At 55.4% G+C, this 20,307-nt stretch overlaps 1 protein-coding gene across 3 annotated transcripts in view; it reads left to right on the forward strand.

Moving 5' to 3' along the window:
• Positions 1-20,307, forward strand: part of RNF220 (ring finger protein 220) — a 208,570-nt gene that overhangs the window by 180,549 nt on the left and 7,714 nt on the right. Inside the window, exons 5-8 of one of the 3 annotated variants that reach the window (XM_038760201.1) lie at positions 3,595-3,690; positions 10,880-10,922; positions 16,072-16,193; positions 16,510-16,642. In XM_038760201.1, coding sequence (XP_038616129.1) covers positions 3,595-3,690; positions 10,880-10,922; positions 16,072-16,193; positions 16,510-16,642 — 394 coding nt within the window. Of the gene's footprint in view, positions 1-3,594; positions 3,691-10,029; positions 10,196-10,879; positions 10,923-16,071; positions 16,194-16,509; positions 16,643-20,307 lie in introns of those variants that run through there. The other 2 variants (XM_038760202.1, XM_038760203.1) reach the window with 2 other exon arrangements.

Here is a 20,307-nt window from a genome sequence, read left to right on the forward strand (position 1 = left end):
CCCTCCCCACAACTACACACACATACGCTCACCTTCCCAATCACCAGCATACCCACATCATACACTGACACCCCCAAATATGCATCCCCCCACCCACACACCTCCACATACAGATCTTCCCCACACTCACCCGCCCCCACAAAATCTACACAAATCTCCTCACCCCTTATCCCCACCACGTGCACATTTCCCTCTTATAGGGTCACCTCCCGCATCCACACTTCACTCAGATTCTAGTGCCTGCTGGAAGCAAATATGGAAAGATAAATGCCGGATTTGCACACAAGCCACGATGTGTCGGGGGTGTGCGTGTGTGTGTTTGTGTCCTCACACCCGGGCCCAGTCTCGAGCCTGACCGATTCCATTCCACGAAGTCCCGCGGCCCCACCCAGGCCAGGGCATGGCAGGGAAACCAGCCCCAGTGCCCACACTTGGTCACAGAGGATGGCACGAGGGCAGACTGCTATTCCTGGGCCCCCCCATCCCTTCAGCGGGTCCCTCCTCTCCCTCCATCCGCCCACCCCCCAGAAGAAGGCCTCAGAAGAAGACCCTTCTTGTGGCGACAGCCCAGGCCGGAGGGCGACGGGAGGCGGAGGGGCAGGGGGGACGGTGAGCGGACGGGGGCCTCGGACAAGATTGATGGCCTCGTTGCCATTAAGAAAAAAATTAGCCGGTGGCGGCTATCATATTAAAGGGTGAAGAAGCCGTGAATTATTTTCTTAAAGATCTTATCGCTTACAATGATAATTTTACCTTCCAAAAGGCCACTTTTAATGAGGCGAAGAGCCAGGCAAAAAGTCATGATTTAATGCCAAGATTTTTTTTTTCAAAACACATTTTACTGCTTTTTTGTCCATGTTTAAAAAGCGCCGGTGACCTTTTTTATTTCCCTTGCCCCAGGTGTAATGCTGAGCCTCAGCCTCTCAGGGTTTATAACCTCTGGAGCGAGAGCCTTAACAGAGGGAAGGATGATTTAGAGAGGGCGCCTTGGGGAGGGGAAGGCGGGGTGCTCGCGGCCGGTGCTCCTTCTGTCTTTTGAAAGCCGAAGTGGGGTTCCTCGGGGAAGCTGGGGAGAGGGAGAGGAGCCGGAGGGAGTTAGGGAGACTGGGCCCGGCCCCGAGAGATATTAATGGACGGGCTCAACAGGGGAAAGCTGGAAGAGCCCCACAGTCACCCCCACCTCTGGGATTGAGGGGAGCAGAAAAGGCCCAGGCGGGATGAGATGCCCCACTCCCCTAGGTTCCCTGGGAAAATCCCAGCCACAGGCGGAATCTCTTGGGACGACCCTGTGGCGGTGGGGAGAGGGAGATGGGATATTTCTCCCGGCTGTAGTAATGGGGAGCGGATCCACAAGGAGGTCGCGGCCTGGATCTTAGGGTGCATCAGTGAGCCCTCACTGCAGCGGGGATCCAAGACGCAGGCGAGTCACGGGGTCCCCACCCTCCCCCAGGGAGGATTTTGACAAGGTTTAAGAGAGGGGAAGGGGGACGGCAGAGCCCTGGAGACAACTGGCTCTTGGCGCCTTTCTCTTCCCTGGGCCTCGGTTTCTCCCTCTGTAAATCGGGAGGACTAAGCCCGGCCCCGACCAGCCCCTCCATCGGAGAACCGACTGGTCTCCGGGAACAGGGGTCCGTGGGTAAGGACGGAGGGGCAGAGCAGTCGCCAAGCGGGGCAGGGGAACAGCTTACGGACTTCGGTTCAGCCAAACAGGATGGTGGAGCGAGGCCTCACAGGGAATGCCATGCGGGGAAACCGGGGGGAGGGAGGGAAGAGAATCCGGCCCTCGGTGCCGGAAATGGCCTCGGTGGAATCACAGGGTGGGTGAGACTGCCGACTCTGTCATAGCGTACTCTCCCAAGTGCTTAGCACAGCGCTCCGCATACAGGAAGTGCTCAGTAAGTACCGCTGACCGACTGATTGATTCTCAGCCCCTCCCCTGCCTCCGCACTCCCTCCCCTCAAGTGCCAAGTACAATCAGATTACACAAGGGGCTCACAGACTAAGTGGCAAGGAGAACGGGGATTTAAACCACAATTTACAGAGAAGACAACTGAAGAACTGAGAATTTTAAGTCCCGTAGACTTCGAGTCCCACGTGGGACAGGGTCTCTGTCTCATCTGCTTGAATCTACCCCACTACTTAGCACAGTGCTTGGAGTGCACCACCACTATTTCTATTATTTAGCAGCGTGGCTTATTGGGTAAGACCCCAGGCCCGGGAGTCGGAAGGACCTGGGTTCTAATCCCGGCTCCGCCACTTGTCTGCTGTGTGACCTTAGGCAAGTCACTTCACTTCTCTAGGCCTCCGTTCCCTCGTCTGTAAAATGGGGATTAAGACTGTGAGCCCCCAGCTGGGATGGGGACTGTGTCCAAACTCTGATTAGCTTATATGTACTCCAGCGCTTAGTACAGTGCCCAGAGTAAGCACTTAACAAATACCATTAAATTCATGCATTCATTCAGTCGTATTTATTGAGCGCTTACCGTGCGCAGAGCACTGTACTTGGGAAGTACAAGTTGGCGACATATAGAGACGGTCCCTACCCAACAACGGGCTCACAGGCTAGAAGGGGGAGACAGACAACAAAACAAAACGTGTGGACAGGTGTTGAGTCGTCAGAATAAATAGAAATAAAGCTAGATGCACAGCATTAACAAAATAATGATTAAATAATAATTTAATAATTTAATTTATTTTAAATGATTTGATTTAATAATAATTAAATAATTTAAAAAAATAAAACCCAAGTTGCTGGCCACCCTGCTGGGGGGCAATCCCTGGGCATGAAGGAGACCCTTCTCCCCGGTCCCCATGAGCTAGAGGCTGAGGCCGGTCCTGCCCGCTCAGACGGGCAGGGGCCGGGCAGAGGAGGAAGCGGGCCCCGGAGCTGGAGAAATCAGAGAAGCCGACGGAGGTGGGGCCCTTCCACTCGGTGTTTAACATGCCGGCTGGGTATTTAGAATTGAAGCGCTTCCACGCAATTTAAAAATAGACAGTTTATTAATCCAAACTGCAAGCGTATGTAGAAGAGGCGCCGAGATTGACATCTTGGGGATTAGTTTAGCCCCGCGTTTTTCTAGAGGTCATCGCCGTGGCTCTGGAATAAATGGGCCCGGCTTCCCTTCCCGGCCCGCACGCTAAAAACTAATACATAACGTTTAATTTACTGTCCTCATAGCTCCGCCAGCCATTTTTCACATAATAATATTGGATTAGGGCCGTTCTTGGCCCGGGAGAGCGAGGGCAGAGGGCTGTTGCCTAAACTGGGGTAAATGATGGGGAGAGGGGGTGGGGCGGGGCGGTTTTTTTCTTTCTGTCGTACAAGGTGAAGAACAGGATGCATTTAAGCCGGGAGCGGTAGAGGCGGAAGGGGATTGGGGGCCACCGGTGGGGACCGAAGGCGGGTGGGCCGCCGCGGTACAGACGGCGGGTTTGAGTGCGGCCTGGCCCCTCGAGGTCGAAGGTCAGGTCCGCCCCTCGCCTGGCGACCCCTCCCTCAGGGCTCCCTCTCCGGGCCCGGGTCTCTCCCCAAGTGGTCCTGGGGTGCGAGAGTCTCCCCACCCCCTCTCACCCCCTGCCCCTCTCTTTTTGCAGTCTATGTTGTTGTCAGCCTCCATCAAACGGGAAGGAGATTCCCCGACGGCGTCGCCCCACTCCTCCGATGACCTCCAGCATTCGGACAGATATCAGGTGCGGCCCTGAGGGGGGAGGTTTCCGGATTGGGGGTCGGAAGGGCTGGGGATGGGGAGGCCGACCCGAGCTGCCCCCTACTCTCTCCCTCCCCGACGCACTGCTCAGAGTGTCTGCGACCCGTGCGGTCCGCCAACAGCAGGTTCTCGGGAAGTTGTGTGTCACACACACATGTGTGTACCCACGAGTGTCCCTCTGTGCTGGAGGGAATTCCGAGAGGAGCGTGTCCTCCTGTCCCTTTTCCAAAAGGGTCTGGAAAGGCGAGCGGCTGAGAGTTCAGGACAGCGGGATGGCTGTCGCATCTCCCTCCTGGGAAAGATTCATTCAATCATATTTATTGAGCGCTTACTGTGTGCAGAGCACTGTACTATGCGCTTGGGAAGTACAAGTCGGCAACATATAGAGACGGTCCCTACCCAATAGTGGGCTCACAGTCTAGAAGGGGGAGACAGACAACAAAACAACACATATGGACAGGTGTCAAGTCAAAGATCACTCACTGGTTCTTACTGTATCCAGAAGGAGAAGCTGTTTGTCCCCAGGCCTATTATTCATTCATTCATTCATTCAATCGTATTTATTGAGCGCTTTTATTCTAGTTCGGTACTGGAAGGAGAGGAAGCGAGCCCATCTTGCCCCACCTAACTCTCTCTGGTGGCAGTCATCCCCACTTTTTTTTTTTGGACGGGGTGTGGTATTTGTTAAGCATTTACTATGTGCCAGGCACTGTTTTAAGCCTGGGGTAGATACAAGGTAATCAGGCTGGACACAATCCCTGTCCCACATGGGTCTCTCGGTCCTAATCCCCATTTTTCAGATGAGGGAACTGAGGCACAGAGAAGTGAAGCGATTGTCTGAGGTCACCCGGCAGACAAGTGGTGGAGCCGGGACTAGAACCCGGGTCCTTCTGATTCCCAGGCCTGGTCTCTAACCATTAGGCCTGCTCCTTAGCTCCTACCCTCCAGGCCCTGGGCCAGTTTGGCCCGGAAGCAGTTGATTCCTTCCCAGAACTCTGAAGAATCAGCACTGACACTGGAAGATGGGCCGCTAGTCTTCGCCTGTAAAATGGGGATTCGATTCCCATCTGTCTAGGTCTAATCAATCAATCAATCAATCATATTTATTGAGCGCTTACTGTGTGCAGAGCACTGTACTAAGCGCTTGGGAAGTACAAGTTGGCAACATATAGAGACAGTCCCTACCCACCAGTGGGCTCACAGTCTAAAAGTTGGTGGGGGGGGGTCTAGGTGGCCAGGACTACCTGAAATGGAAGGGAATGAGAAGCGCTGGGGTCGATACAAAGTAATCAGATCGGGCCCAGTCCCTGTCCCACATAGGACTCACGGTCTTCGTCCCCGTTTTCCAGATGAGGGAACTGAGGCACGGAGAAAGTGAAATAACTCTCCCAGGGTCACACAGCAAGCAAGTGGCAGAGCTGGAATGAGAATCCAGGTCCTCCTGACGCCAAGGCCCGGGCTGTATCCACTAGGCCACTAAGATGGTGAAAAGCCGGAGTGGAAGTAGGATGTGTCCACGGGATGGGACCCGCAAGAATCTGGACGTAACCCCCCACTACACTCCCCCCAGCCTTCACTCCCACAGTGGTTTGACCCTTTTATGTCAGCATGGCCCGGTTCGGACACAAGGAAGGTTCAAGACGATAGGGACAAGAAAAGACTTAGGGGGGCATTCCAAATTCATCCCTGAGGAGCTGCTTCCTCCTTCCTCCTGCCCCGGGAGAGGAGGGAGATATGGGGAACCCCACAGGAGGGGAGGGGTCTCGGGGCAGATCCCCAAGGTCACCGCAGACTTCACAGTCCAAACCCCCCCGGACCCCCGCGCGGAGGTTTCTGGTTCCCCCAGTTTCTGATGCTGATTCGAAGACATATGTGAGGGCGGGGGACTGGACTAGATGACCCCTTGCGGTCCTTCCGGCTTGATTTTTGTGTTTTCTGAAGGGCGCAGATTAGTCAAAGCACCCAAGCCCTCTCCGAGATAAAGATCCGATACCCAAGTAAGTGCTTAGCAAATACCGTCATTATTATTATCGCTGTTGGATAGGGACCGTCTCTATATGTTGCCAACTTGTACTTCCCAAGAGCTTAGTTCAGTGCACAGTAAGCACTCAAGAAATATGACTGAATGACTGAATGAATGAATTACAGCAAGAGGCAGCCAGAGGGCTCATACAATACTAATTGGTACTTCATTCAGTCCTTCAATCACATTTATTGAGCGCTTACTGTGTGCAGAGCACTGTACTAAGCGCTTGGAAAGTACAACGCGGCAACAGATAGAGACAATCCCTACCCGACGACGGGCTCACAGTCTGGAAGTGGGGTGGACAGACAACAGAACAGAAGTAGACAGGCATCAATAGCGTCAAAATAGGTAATATTAAGCATGCACTGTGCTAAGTGCTGAGACAGCTGCGATTAATCAGATCAGATACAGTCCTTGCCAACTTGTCCTTCCCAAGCGCTTAGTACAGTGCTCTGCACACAGTAAGCGCTCAATAAATACGATTGATGATGATGATGAGTCCTCACCCGTAGGGTCAGCTGCTCGTTTTATAGATGGGGAAGTAGGTAAGTGGCAGGGCTGGGATGGGAACCCAGATCTCCTGACACCCCGGTACTCTTTCTACAGGGCGGCCTTCGCTGGTTGTGGCCTTTATTAATAGGGCTAGCAGTGTGTTAATTAATTAATTAATAATGGCATTTGTTAAGCACTTACTATGCGCAGAGCACTGTTCTAAGCGCTGGGGAGGTTACGAGGTGATCAGGTTGTCCCACGTGGGGCTCACAGTCTTAATCCCCATTTTACAGATGAGGTAACAGGCTCAGAGAAGTTAAGTGACTTGCCCAAGGTCACACAGCAGACATGTGGGGGAGTCAGGATTCGAACCCATGACCTCTGACTTCAAAGCCCATGCTCTTTCCACTGAACCACGCTGCTCCTCTGTGTTGCTCACAGTACGGAATTCCAGGGCAGAAAAAGACTTCCATAGGGGGTTGTTCCACTTAGAGGGGATCAAGCAGTGTGGCCCAGTGGCTAGAGCACGGGCCTGGGAATCAGAAAGACCTGGGTTCAACTCCCGGCTCTGCCCCTTGCCTGCTGGGTGACCCTGGGCAAGTCACTTAGACTGTGAGCCCACTGTTGGGTAGGGACCGTCTCTATATGTTGCCAACCTGTACTTCCCAAGCGCTTAGTACAGTGCTCTATACGACTGAACGAACAAGTGGCGGGGTGGGTGCATCCGAGAATGAGAAAGGGGGCTGGGGCGAAGAAGAGGGAGCAGAGCGGAGTGGTTTGGAGCCCAGGGTGGACAGGGCTGAGGGAGGAGGGGGCTAGAAAGGTTAGAGAAGCAGTGTGGCTTAGTGGATGGAGACTTTGGGCAAATCACAGCTCCGTGCCTCAGTTACCTCATCTGTAAAATGGGCATTAAAACTTTGAGCCCCGTGTGGATTGCCTTGTATCTACTCTTCATTCAATCAATCAGTCAATCGTATTTATTGAGTGCTTACTGTGTGCAGAACACTGTAGTAAGTGCTTGGGAAGTACCAGTTGGCAACATATAGAGACGGTCCCTACCCAACAGTGGGCTCACAGTCTAAAAGGGGGAGACAGAGAACAAAATTCATTCATTCATTCATCCATTCAATCGTATTTATTGAGCGCTTACTGTGTGCAGAGCACTGTACAAGTTGGCAACATAAGTACTCCAGTACTTAGAACAGTGCTTGGCACATAGTACGTGCTTACCAAATACCGTAATTATTAGTATTAGAAAGCATGGACTTGGGAGTCAGAGGACATGGGTTCTAATCCAGGCTCTACCATTTGTCTGTTGTGTGACCTTGGGCAAGCCACTTAACTTCTCTTTGCCTCAGTTACCTCGTCTGTGAAGCGGGGATTAAGACTGTGAGCCCCCACGTGGGACAACCTAATTACCTCGTTGTCTACCCCAGCGCTTAGAACAGTGCTTGGCACATAGTAAGCACTTAACAATACCATAATTGTTATTTTTAAAGATGCCAGGTGGAGGGAAGAGGAAGGAGTTGAGGGAGGTGAGAGGATGAGAGAGACAGCCCCCCTGGGGATGGTAGGACGTCCATTAGTGGGTTCAGGGGGGGACCCTTTCCACCCCCAATGTTGGCCCTGAGGGAAACCCATTCTAGACCGTGAGCCCAATGTGGGCAGGGATTCTCTCTCTTTGTTGCCGAATTGTAATAGTAATAATAATAATAATGGTATTTATTAAGCGCTTACTATGTGCCAAGCGCTGTTCTAAACACTGGGGTAGATACGAGGTAATCAGCTTGGGGGCTCACAGTCTTAATCCCCATTTTACGGACGAGGTAACTGAGGCCCAGAGAAGCGAAGTGACTTGCCCAAAGTCACACAGTAGACAAGTGGCGGAGCCAGAATTAGAACCCACGACCTCTGACTCCCAAGCCTGGGCTCTTTCCCCTAAGCCACGCTGCTTCTCAAGCAGCAATAGATATGATTGAATGAATTAATTAATTAATTTGGCTTAGTGGAAAGAGCCCAGGTTTAGGAGTCAGAGGTCATGGGTTCTAATTCCGGCTCTGTCACCTACCAGCTGGGTGACTTTGGGCAAGTCACTTCACTTTTCTGGGCCTCAGTGACCTCATCTGTAGAATGGGGATTAAGACTGTGAGCCCCCCCCCCGGGACAACCTGATCACCTTGTAAGCTCCCCAGCTCTTAGAACAGTGCTTGGCACATAGTAAGCGCTTAACAAATACCATCATTATTACTTAACTTCTCTGTGCCTCAGTTCCCTCATCTGTAAAATGGGGACTAATAATAATAATGATGGCATTTATTAAGAGCTTACTATGTGCCAAGCACTGTTCTAAGCACTGGGGAGGTTACAAGATTAAGACTGTGAGCCCCCCGTGGGACAACCTGATCACCTTGTAACTTCCCCAGCACTTAGAACAGTGCTTGGCACATAGTAAGCGTAGTGGAAAGAGCCCGGGTTTACAGAGATCTGCCACATCAGCTGTGTGACTTTGGGCAAGTCACTTCACTTCTCTGGGCCTCAGTTCCCTCATCTGTAAAATGGGGGTGAAGACTGTGAGCCCCACATGGGACAACCTGATTTCCTTGTATCTACCCTAGCGCTTAGAATAGTGCTTGGCACATAGGAAGCACTTAACAAAAACTATTATTTTATTATTATTATTATTAATATATGCCATTATTATTATGGATGGATGGTTGGTAGGGACTGTCACGATATGTTTCTGACTTGTACTTCCCAAGTGCTAGTACAGTGCTCTGGACACAGTAAGCGCTCAATAAGTACGATTGAATGAATGAATTAATGAGAAGCAGCGTGGCTTAATGGAAAGAGCCCAGGCTTGGGAGTCAGAGGTCATGGGTTCTAATCCCGATTCCGCCGCTTGTCAGCTGTGTGACCTTGGGCAAGTCACTTCACGTCTGTGGGCCTCAGTTCCCTCATCTGGGGATGAGGATGAAGACTGTGAGCCCCATATGGGACAACCTGATTTCCTTGTATCTCCCCCAGTGTTTAGAACAGTGCTTGGCACATAGTAAGCACTTAACAAATACCAATATTATTATTAATTATTATGAATGAATGAATGAATGAATGAGAAGCCGCGTGGCTTAATGGAAAGAGCCCAGGCTTGGGAGTCAAAGGTCATGGGTTCAAAGGTTGTCAGCTGTGTGACCTTGGGCAAGTCACTTCACTTCTCTGGGCCTCAGTTACCTCATCTGTAAAATGGGGATTAAGAATGTGAGCCCCCCTTGGGACAACCTGATTTCCTTGTATCCCCCCCAGCGCTTAGAACAGTGCTTGGCACATAGTAAGCGCTTAACAAATACCAACATTATTATTGTTGGAGAAGCAGCATGGCTGAGTGGAAAGAGCACGGGCTTTGGAGTCAGAGGTCATGGGTTCAAATCCCGGCCCCGCCACTTGTCAGCTGTGTGACTTTGGGCAAGTCACTGAACTTCTCTGCGCCTCAGTGACCTCATCTGTAAAATAGGGATGAAGATTGTGAGCCCCACGTGGGACAACCTGATCACCTTGTAACCTCCCCAGCGCTTAGAACAGTGCTTTGCACATAGTAAGCGCTGAATAAATGCCATCATTATTATTATTATTGTTATTATGAATGAATGAATGAAGGGGAAGGCCGAGGCGCCTGTGGGCGTCAACGGTTCCCGCCCTCCCGGTTGCCATGGTAACCCCGCGCGAACTTTCACCCCGCGCGCGCAGCCGCCGGCGGGTCACGTGACCAGGGCCAACATGGCCGCCGCCGCCACCGCCTCCTCCGCCCCTGGGAGCTGAAGGGCCGCCGCCGCCGGGCAGCCGGGGGGAATCCGCCCGCATCGGCGCCGCCGGCGGGCAGGGTGGCCCCGGGAGGCTTGGCGGCGGAGCCCCGGGACCCCCGGCGGCGATGCAGAGGGACCGGGGCGGCCGGCGGAGCGGGGGTGGCAGAGAGGAAGTAGGTTTGTTGACGGGGGGGGCGGGGTGGAGGGGGGCAGGCCCGAGCTGGGCCCATCCGATGCCATCCACCGCCATCCGATGCCGCCCGGCCCCGAGCTGGGCCCATCCGGGAGCGGGCCGCGCCATCCGATGCCATCCGGCCCCTGGGGGGAGCCGGGGAGGGGCGGGCCCGAGCTGGGCCCATCCGGGAGCGGGCCGCTCCATCCGATGCCATCCGCCGCCATCCTATGCCATCCGATGCCATCCGGCCCCGGGGAGGGGCGAGCCGCGCCATCCGATGCCGTCCGGCCCCGGGGGGGAGCCGGGGAGGGGCGGGCCCGCGCTGCTCCCAGTCGGGAGCGGGCCGCTCCATCCGATGCCATCCGATGCCATCCGGCTCCGGGGGGGGAGCCGGGGAGGGGCGGGCCCGAGCTGGGCCCATCGGGGAGCGGGCCGCTGCATCCGATGCCATCCGCCGCCATCCTATGCCATCCGATGCCATACGGCCCGCGGGGGGAGTCGGAGAGGGGCGGGCCCGAGCTGGGCCCATCCGGGAGCGGGCCGCTCCATCCGATGCCATCCGCCGCCATCCGTTGCCATCCGATGCCATCCGGCCCCGGGGGTGGGCGGGCCCGCCACTCACACCGTGTCTCTGCTTGTGCCCTCCCTCTTTGCCCCCCGCCCGGCCGGGATGCCCTCGCAGACCTTCCTGAGAGTGCGAGCCAACAGGCAGACCCGGCTGAATGGTGAGTAACCCCCACCATAACTGGGCATGGGTGGCAGACAGAATCATTCATTCATTCGTACTTATTGAGCGCCTACTGGGTACTGAGCGCTTGGGAGAGTTCAAACCCCGGCTCCGCCAATTGTCAGCTGGCTGACTTTGGGGCAAGTCACTTCATAATAGTAATAATAATGACATTTATTAAGCGCTTACTATGGGCAAAGCCCTGTTCTAACCGCTGGGGAGGTTACAGGGTGATCAGGTTGTCCCACGGGGGGCTCACAGCCTTAATCTCCATTTTACAGATGAGGAAACTGAGGCCCAGAGAAGCGAAGTGACTTGCCCAAAGTCACACAGCTGATAAGTAGCGGAGCTGGGATTAGAACCCATGACCTCTGACCCCCCAAGCCCGGGCTTTTTCCACTAATCAATCAATCGTATTTGTTGAGCGCTTACTGTGTGCAGAGCACTGTACTAAACGCTTGGGAAGTACAAGTTGGCAACATATAGAGACACTGAGCCACGCTGCTTCTCAAGAAGGGGGAGACAGACAACAAAACAAAATAACGATGGTATTTGCTAAGCGCTTACTATGTGCCAAGCACTGTTCTAAGCACTGGGGGAGATACAAAGCATCTGCATCCGACACGGGTCCGGCCCCGCATGGGATTCACAGGCCCAGCGGGAAGGAGGAAGGGGGAAATTAATTCCCGTTTGGCAGGGGAGGAAACTGAGGCACCGAGGCGACTTGCCCACGGATATGCAGCAGACAGGTGGCAGGAGCATAGTTAGAATCCAAGTCTTTTGACTTCAGACTGTGCACAATAACAATGGTATTTGTTAAGCACTTACTATTTGCCAGGCATTCATTGTCGTATTTATTGAGTGCTTACTGTGTGCAGAGCACTGTACTAAGCGCTTGGGAAGTACAAATCGGTCCCTACCCAACAACGGGCTCACAGTCCAGAAGCACTGTTCTAACTGGTGGGGGAGATACGAGGTCATCAGGTTGTCCCCCGTGGGGGTTTACAGTCTTCATCCCCATTTTGACAGATGAGGGAACTGAGGCACAGAGAAGTGAAGTGACTTGCCCAGAGACACACAGCTGACAAGCGGCAGAGGCGGGGTTAGAACCCATGACCTCCGACTCCCAAGCCTGGGCTCTTTCCACTGAGCCACGCTGCTTCAGATGGCAGGGGCGTAATTAGAATCCAGGTCTCTTGACCTCGGGCTCTGTGCTCTGTACACAATAACAATAGTAATAACGGTATTTAAGCGCTTACTATGTGCCAAGCACTGTTCTAAGCGCTGGGGGAGATACGAGGTCATCAGGTTGTCCCACATGGGGCTCACAGTCTTAATCCCCATTTTTACAGGTGAGGCAGCTGAGGCACAGAGAAGTTGTGACTTGCCCAGAGTCGCACAGCTGACAGTGGCGGAGCCAGGATTAGAACCCATGACCTCTGACTCCCAAGCCCGTGCACTTTCCACTCTGTAATAATAATAATGATAGCATTTATTAAGCGCTTACTATGTGCAAAGCACTGTTCTAAGCGCTGGGGAGGTTATCAAGGTGATCAGATTGTCCCACAGGGGGCTCACAGTCTTCAGCCCCATTTTACAGATGAGGTAACGGAGGCCCAGAGAAGTGAAGTGACTTGCCCAAAGTCACACAGCTGATAAGTGGTGGGGCCAGGATTTGAACCCATGACCTCTGACTCCAAAGCCCAGGCTCTTTCCAATGAGCCGCAGTAGGGATCCAGTCAGCACTAATCCCTCTCTCAACACAGAGAGATGATCTCTCTTTATACTTGGATTTGTCAGGGCCTGTAAAGTGTTTGGAGAATCTAGGTACCAGTCGTCTGGGTACAGTCAATCGTACTTGTTGAGCTCCTACTGTGTGCAGAGCACTGTACTAAGCGCTTTGGCAAGTACAAAGCTCCTTGACTGCCGAAACACCTCTTTGAAAATACAAACTACCACCACCATCCTACTATAGAGAAGCAACGTGGCTCAGTGGAAAGAGCACGGGGTTGGGAGTCAAGTCATGGGTTCTAATCCCGGTTCCGTCACTTATCAGCTCTGTAACTTTGGACAAGTCACTTCTCTGTGTCTCAGGTACCCCATCTGTAAAATGGGGATGAAGACTGAGCCCTGTGCGGGACAACCTGGTTACCCCGTATCTACCCCAGCACTTAGAACAGTGCTTGGCACATAGTAAGCGCTTAACAAATACCATCGTTATTATTATTCAGCTGTGGGCCGCTTATTTGGGACAAGGTAGCGGCGTTCTCTTCACTCCCTTCCTCCCCTCCCCAAGCAGGTGTCCTAGAGCCAGGAAGCGGGAGAAGGGTTATCAGTCAGTCTATCGGAGATAGACTGTAAGCTCCTTGCGGGCAGGGATTGTGTCTACCAACTTGTACTTTCCCAAACAGTACAGTAAGTGCTCAGTAGATACCACTGATTTGAGGGGGTAGTTGCGAAGTGTAGGTTGTGCCCCCTGCCTCTGATGTGGGTTAAGTGTGTTTCTGCCGCTGCTCCTGGAAACACAATTCAGTTGGCGAGGTTGTAAAATCCCCCAAATTTAGCAAACTCACACTGCTTCTGGGGGCCATCAGAATCACCATTGTAGGGTTTTTCTCTCCCCTCTTCATGAGGTGTAGTAAAATGAGCTTAAACCTGGTTTTTAACCTCCAAATTCTTGGGTTTTACCCAAAGAACTAAGCTTCAGTTTGGGTTTTACCCAAAGAACTAACTAAAAAAAAAATGGGATTTTTTTTTCCAATTTTCATCCATTACTCAGGAAACATTCCGTAATAAAAGCATCCCACCACCTGTTTCAGGACTAAAGTCTCCTTCTGGGCTCCCCTCTCCCCGGCACCGATCCCCTGTGAAGTGGGACGCTTTGGGGCTCCTTGTCCTGTCAGTAGGGGTAGATTTATCCAGAAAATCCTTTCCCCCCCTCCGGCCTCTTTTACTTATCAAACCCATTTTCACCTGCTTAGAGTGGAATAATAAAACGCCGAAAAATTTCCGGTGGGAGGGAAATGTACTAAACTGAAATTCAAACCCCCAAACACCGTTGGGAAAGTTTTAGGTGGGGGTGTTTGGGCCCTTACTCCAGCACCTCAGCCCTTTGGGGATTTAAATCAAATCAATCAGTCGTATTTATTGAGCACTTACTATGTGGGGAACACTACTACGCGCTTGGGAGAGTATAGTATAGCAGAGTTGGTAGAAACGTTCCCTGTCCGCAACGAGTTTAGAGTTTTCAAGGACAGGTGCTCTCCCTCTTTGGGTTTGCTGTGAGAGGCTGCTTCCCTTTGTGTTTTGGAAAGGCACTTGAAGGGTCAGAAGAGCTTGGGATAGAAGCTTTATTAATAAATAAAAACTGGGGTGTTTGTTAAGCGCTCAGTATATACCAAGCGCTGGGAAGGATGCAAGATAATCGGGTTGGACACAGTCCCTGTCCCTTATGGGATTCAAGTAGGAGAGCGGCCAGGTGTTGAATCCCCCTTTAAAATTTTTGGAAACTGAGGCACAGAGAAGTTAAGTGACTGGCCTGAAGTCGCACAGCAGGCAAGTGGCGGAGGCTGGATTAGAACCCAGGTCTTCTGACTCTCAGATGCGGGCTCTTTCCACTGCATGCTGCATTCGTTGTAGTGTTTTTTAAGCACTTAGGACACGCTGAGCGAAGAGACAGTAATTAGGTAAGACCTGTCCCTGTCTCCCCCAGGGCTCCCAGTCCATGAGGGAGGGAGAACAGGGATTGAAGCCCCATTTTCCAGAGTGGAAAATTAAGGCCCAGAGAAGTGAAGTGAGTTGCCCAGGGTCACCCAGCACTCAAAGTGGCGGAGATGGGATTAGAACCCCAATACTCACTCAGGCCCAGACTCTTCCCACTAGGTCGTGCCTCATTTGTTGTGGCACTTGTAAGTCCTTACAACGCGCCAAGCACTGTGCTGAACACTGGGGTTGATAGATAATTGTCAGGCCGGACCAGTCCCCGTCCCACGTGGGGCTCCTGGTCTCCCAAGAGAGGGAGAGGAGGAGGAATCGGTCAGTCAAACGTATTTATTGAGCGCTTAGTGTGTGTGGAGCGCCGTATTAAGTAATTGGGGGAGGACAGGGCAACGATATAACCAACAAGTCCTCTGCCCACAACAAGCTTATGGTCTAGAGAGACGAGGAGGAGGGAGTTTTAGGTGCCAGTGTGTGAGACACGTTCCGGAGGGAGGGAGGGAGGGCAGACATTGAAGCGGAACTCAAAATCCCAAGCCTGAGGTTTCCTTTCAGTCCAGGAAGTCGTGGGCACTGGGCGGGCGGCTACCGGACGCTCCCGGACTTTGGTCTTATGTGCTGGGGACCCCATTCGGCCCCAGGGCTCCCAGACTCCTCCCTCCACCGTAGCCTCGGGCAAAGGAGCGAGAACGTCCCCAACTGTAACGGTTGTGGTATTAGTTGGGCACTCACTATATGCCAAGCACTGACCGTCCTCGGACTCCCTCCCCGCGGTGCACGCAGGATGACCAGATCGGACCCGGGGTCGAATCCCCGTTTTACAGACGAGGAAAGCGAGGTACAGACTCGCCCGAGGTCCCACAGCGGGCGAGTGGCGGAGCCGGGATTAGAACCCGGGTCTCCCGGCACCCGGCCCTGAGCTCTTTCCGCTAGGATGAGCCGCAAAGCCCGGAGCCAGAGGGTTAAGACCCCCTCAACCCCGGCTGTCCGGGGGGAAAGGTAATCCAGCCCATCGGTTAAAATTAAAGCCGCAACGGCAGCGGAGAGCCCTCTGACAGCCTAATAGCAATTATTAATGCTCGTAAAAATTACTGCTCTCCTCACCTCCTGGCAGAAGGTTTCGATAATAAGCGAAGAGAATGGGTTTGGGGAGGAGGCGGGGTGGGCGGCCTCCCGGGGACGGGCGTGGGTGCGAGTCGTGCGGTGGGAACCCGGGGGTCTTCCATCCAGGCTCCCCCTGCCCCGGTGGGGCGTCGACCCCCACTCCTGCTCCTGTCGTAGCACCCCAGGGGGTTGCTTTTACCGCCCTTGGACTCCCTCCCTGCCCCGGGCCCCTCCCACCCCTGCAGGCCGCTTCCCCCCGACCCGGGTGGGGCCGGCGGTGACCCCGGGCGCCCCGCGTGCCGGGGTCTGTCGCTCTCTCCGTGCAGCTCGGATCGGGAAGATGAAGCGTCGGAAGCAGGACGAAGGGCAGGTATGTCCCCTGTGCAGCCGGCCCCTGGCAGGATCGGAGGAGGAGATGAGTAGGCATGTGGAGCAGTGTCTGAGCAAGGTAGAGGCCAGCGCCAGCCGCCCCCCGCCCCGACTCTCTCACTCCCCTCTGTTCTGCGCTCAACCTCAGCCTGCCGCGGAGGCCCGGCCGGCCCCGCTCCGTGGGGGGGCGGCGGGTGGGCGGACCGCTCCTGCCTGCCTCTCTCGCCTTTTTCAGCCTCTGCGTCCCCCTCCCGTCCTTCCTTGCCCCTCAGCCCCCAGGGCCAGACCGGAGCGTTGGGGCGGAGGCGGGGGAGCTCGGTTCCGGAAGCGAGGAGTGGAGGGGCACAGCCCCCGGGGCGGGCGTGACCCCCTCCGTCCCGCTTTGGTGCCCACAGAGGGAAGGCCCCTGCCTGACGGAGGACGACTCGGTGGACGTCGAGGGCGAGAACGGGCCGCGCTTTGAGGAGTACGAGTGGTGCGGACAGAAGAGGGTGCGGGCCTCCACCCTCCTGGAGGGCGGCTTTCGAGGTATGAGGGCTGGGGGTGCTGGCCGTTGAGCCCCTCGTACCATCCATCGGTGTGGGGGGCGGGCGCCCCAGAGCTCCAGGACAAACACAGTTTCTCCTTCTCCCTCCCCTTCCCCGTCCTCCACGCTCCCCACGTCAGGGACGGAAGAGTGAGTTAGGACCTCATCTGACCCCCATCGCAAGCTCTGCCGTTGGCAGATGGCATCATTAGCACCCGGTCTTTCGGTTTGCATCGGGAGGTTTTGCTCTGTGTGTGTATCTGCGGGGGAGTGGGGGTGGGAGGGTCGTGTCTGGAGTCTTCCGGGGCTTGCGGACCCTGGGGAAGCCCCTCCTGCCAACAGGTGGATGGGGGGTCTGAGCCATGGCAGGAGGAGAGGGGCCTCCTCAACCCCTGCTTCCTCCCGAGAGCGACAGGGTGGACCAGGGCCTCCGGCTCCATCCCTGCTGTGGGGAACAGGCGGTGGCGGCCCCTTCCACCCACTGGTTGCCTGCCAAGATGATTAGCGGCCCGGCCTGGGGGCCCTAGCCTCCTGCCTCCACATCTGGGGCGGCATTCGTCGAGCCAACCGTTTGACTTCTGCCCTTGATTTACCCCAGGGCAGCCTTGGGGCACCGATTCCCTATGCGCCCATCTTGGGGTAGCCCTCTGGCAGGAGGTGCTCTCCCGGAGTCATCAGACGAGGCTCAGTTCTTGGGATGCCCCAGGGCGGACAGAGGCGCAGTGTCTGAGTAGCGGGCACTGTGGGAGCAGCCCCTGCCTCCGGGCTACCGTCACTACTGGCTTATCGTTAAGTGCTTCTCCAGTGCTAAGCACTGTGGCGGATGCAAGACGATCGGATCGGACGCCCCACGCGCGGTAGAAACAGGAGAAAGAACAGGAATCGTACCCCCGTTGTAGGGCGAGGAAACCAGAGCCCAGAAGGGAGAAGTGATTCGCCCCAGGTCACAGCAGGCCAGTGGCCCAGCTGGCTGAGAACCCTGGCGTCCAGAGTCCTAGCCCCTGTCTTTTTGCCCTCGGCCATGCTCCCCTTAACTCTTTGCCCCAGACACACCTATTCTAGTTCTGCTCCCCCTTCACAGTCTGGGTCTGAAATACGGAGAGGAGATGCAAGCTCGGCTCCATCCTTCTCCCCTTCCTTGTTTCCTGCCCCCGAGGTTGAGGCCGGAAATCTGGATGGGACACTAAGACTAAGCTCCGTGCGGGCAGGGAACGTGGCTACCAACCTTGTTGCATTGTGCTCTCCCGATCACTTAATACAGTGCTCCACACACGGTAACGGCTCAATAAATACAAATGACCGACAGGACAGGGACACTCAACCCCACCTGAGCCGTCCCGGATGGGGGGAACCCACAAGGGGCGACTCGCTTCAGGGGGCTGAATCGGAACGCGAACCCTGGTCATCCCAGCCCCGATCGTTGGTTTAACCGGGGCCGCGGCTGCCCGTCGGACACCTCGGTGCTGACCGCTTGCGTCACCGGAGCCGATCTGTGCCCGTCATGCAGCAGCAAATCCCCACTGAATCCGAGAGCAGGGCTAAAGCCCCAGCTCACTCTCCCTCAGTGGCGCGTAAACGGTACGAACGTAGCCCCATTTTGTGCGCGTTCTTCACGCACGCGTGCGTGCAGACCCGTGTTCCTGAAGGGATGCGTGCGTTCCCCGTGAGTGTTTTCCCCCACCAGGTTTACCCCCGTTAACGGTTTCTGTGGGATGTTCAAAGGCAGGCTGGCTTCCTTTGAGACGATCTGGTGTCTGTGTGCGCGTCGCTTGAAAAGGGACGGGAGGCACAGAGGTAGGGAGGGGGGGGGGTCCGTTCCTTTAGCTGAAAAGAATCGCATCAGCCTCACCCTGAAAGAAGCCGCTTTCATCTCTTAAACGGCTTAGTTCAGCCACAAGGCGAGCGGACTTAAAACAGCGTCTTGTGGAGCGTAGGAGTAGGGCATTGGCCGGAGGGTATGGGGCGGGCACCCAGCCGGGCAGCCCGAAGCTCACCCTCTCCAGGATGGCCCGGCCCACATCCCCACCCCGGTCCGAAGACCCGTCTGCCCTTTCTTCCCCTCAGGCCGAGCGGATGGGGCTGAGTAGCTTAGGTAGCCACGGGCCAGGGCCACTTCTGCTCTGATGCTCCGGCCGTCCCCCAAGGGAGACCCGTCTGCCCACGGAGGTGGCCCGGCGGCCGGGGGCCGGCGTCAGGCCATCATCGATCGGCCCGCGCGAGGAGGAGGAGGAGGAGGGCCACGGGCCCGGGCTCCGAGCACGAGCAGCGGCAGCCTGCTTAATGTGATTGAAAGGCAGTTAAAATGGCGCTGACCTTTTCAGGAGGAATTAGATTGCCTGCCAAGACCGGTTAGAGGGAGTGATAACGTCGGCCGCGTGGACCTGCCCTGCCAACTTCAAAGCGCGGGAGCCGGAGGTGGAAAAGGCGGGCCGTGGGCCGGAGTGGCAGCGCCACGCGAGCTCCCTGAAGGGGCAGGGGTTGCTGCCCCTTGGGTGGAGATGAAGGAATCGGAGGGTAGCTAGCCGGGTGCCCGCAGGGCATGCCTATCGCCGACCACCGTGGGTAGGAAGAATGCCCGGCCTGAGGGGCTTCCGAGATTGTCAGGTCATGGGCGGGCCCCGTGCCCAGCATTGGCTAGATGGGGCTGCCGCAGTCGGTCATTTGTATTTGTGGAGTGCTTATTGTGTGTAGAGCACCGTACTAAAATAAACAGACACATTCCCTGACCCCAACGAGCTTACGATCTAGAGGGAAGGCAGCAGACACGGACCCACCTCTTAACTGAGGCCCAGCGGCCTAGGACAGAGGGGGAACGGCCCGGAATCCCGCTCCCGTTTTCCAGATGAGGAAATTGGGGCCCGGAGAGGTTCGGGGGCGAGCCTTCCCCAACGATCTGTGGCAAAGTTGTCCCCATCTCTGACTGCCTGACATAGTCCCGCTAGCATTTCGGAATCCAGGCACCGGGCTGGGGACGGGAGAGGGCTGCAGTCTCGAACGGCGCCCGTCTGTCCCTGTCTGGCGTGACGCACGGCAGGGAGGCGTGTTGCCGAGGACTGTCCAGAGCGGCTAACCAGGCCTGACACACGCCAACTCCCTGCCTCCACACTGGATAATTGCATTGTCAACTGCTCGGCAAAGTGGCAGGTGACTTGGCCGCCGGCCGATTGATGGCTCCCGGGGCCGTCGGTCCCCCTCCCTTCTCCGCACACCCGCCGCCCCCAATCGATAGTTTACGCGAGCCACCGGGACCGAGGCCCCTTCCCCTAATGCCAGCAATGCCAGGGAGTTACCTGCCTGGGCGTTTCTCCCCGTTCCCCCCGCCTCGAGCCCCCGGTGAAGAGATCGATTGCAGCCCTTTTGGTGGTTTCAGATTCCCTGGTGATTTATTTTTGTTTCTCCCCATCACCCCCCGGCCCCGCCCAACTCGTAACTCCCCTCTGCCAGTCGATCCCCCGATCGATTGATTACATTAACACTGATTTTCTTTCTTCTAACCGGCCCGGGAAAAAATGAGTTTGGGGAGGAAGAGCTGGTGGGGTTTTTTATGGAATTTAGACCTTGTTATTTCAGCCCCCGCAACACCCCCTGAGGGTTGTGGGGGAGATCGGGGAGGGGAGGGACTGGGCACTCACTCCTGCAAATGGGACTCACTAGTGCTTGGCACGTA

The sequence above is a fragment of the Tachyglossus aculeatus genome, chromosome 18, assembly GCF_015852505.1.
Source record: "Tachyglossus aculeatus isolate mTacAcu1 chromosome 18, mTacAcu1.pri, whole genome shotgun sequence".
In the NCBI taxonomy this organism is placed as follows: Eukaryota; Metazoa; Chordata; class Mammalia; order Monotremata; family Tachyglossidae; genus Tachyglossus; species Tachyglossus aculeatus.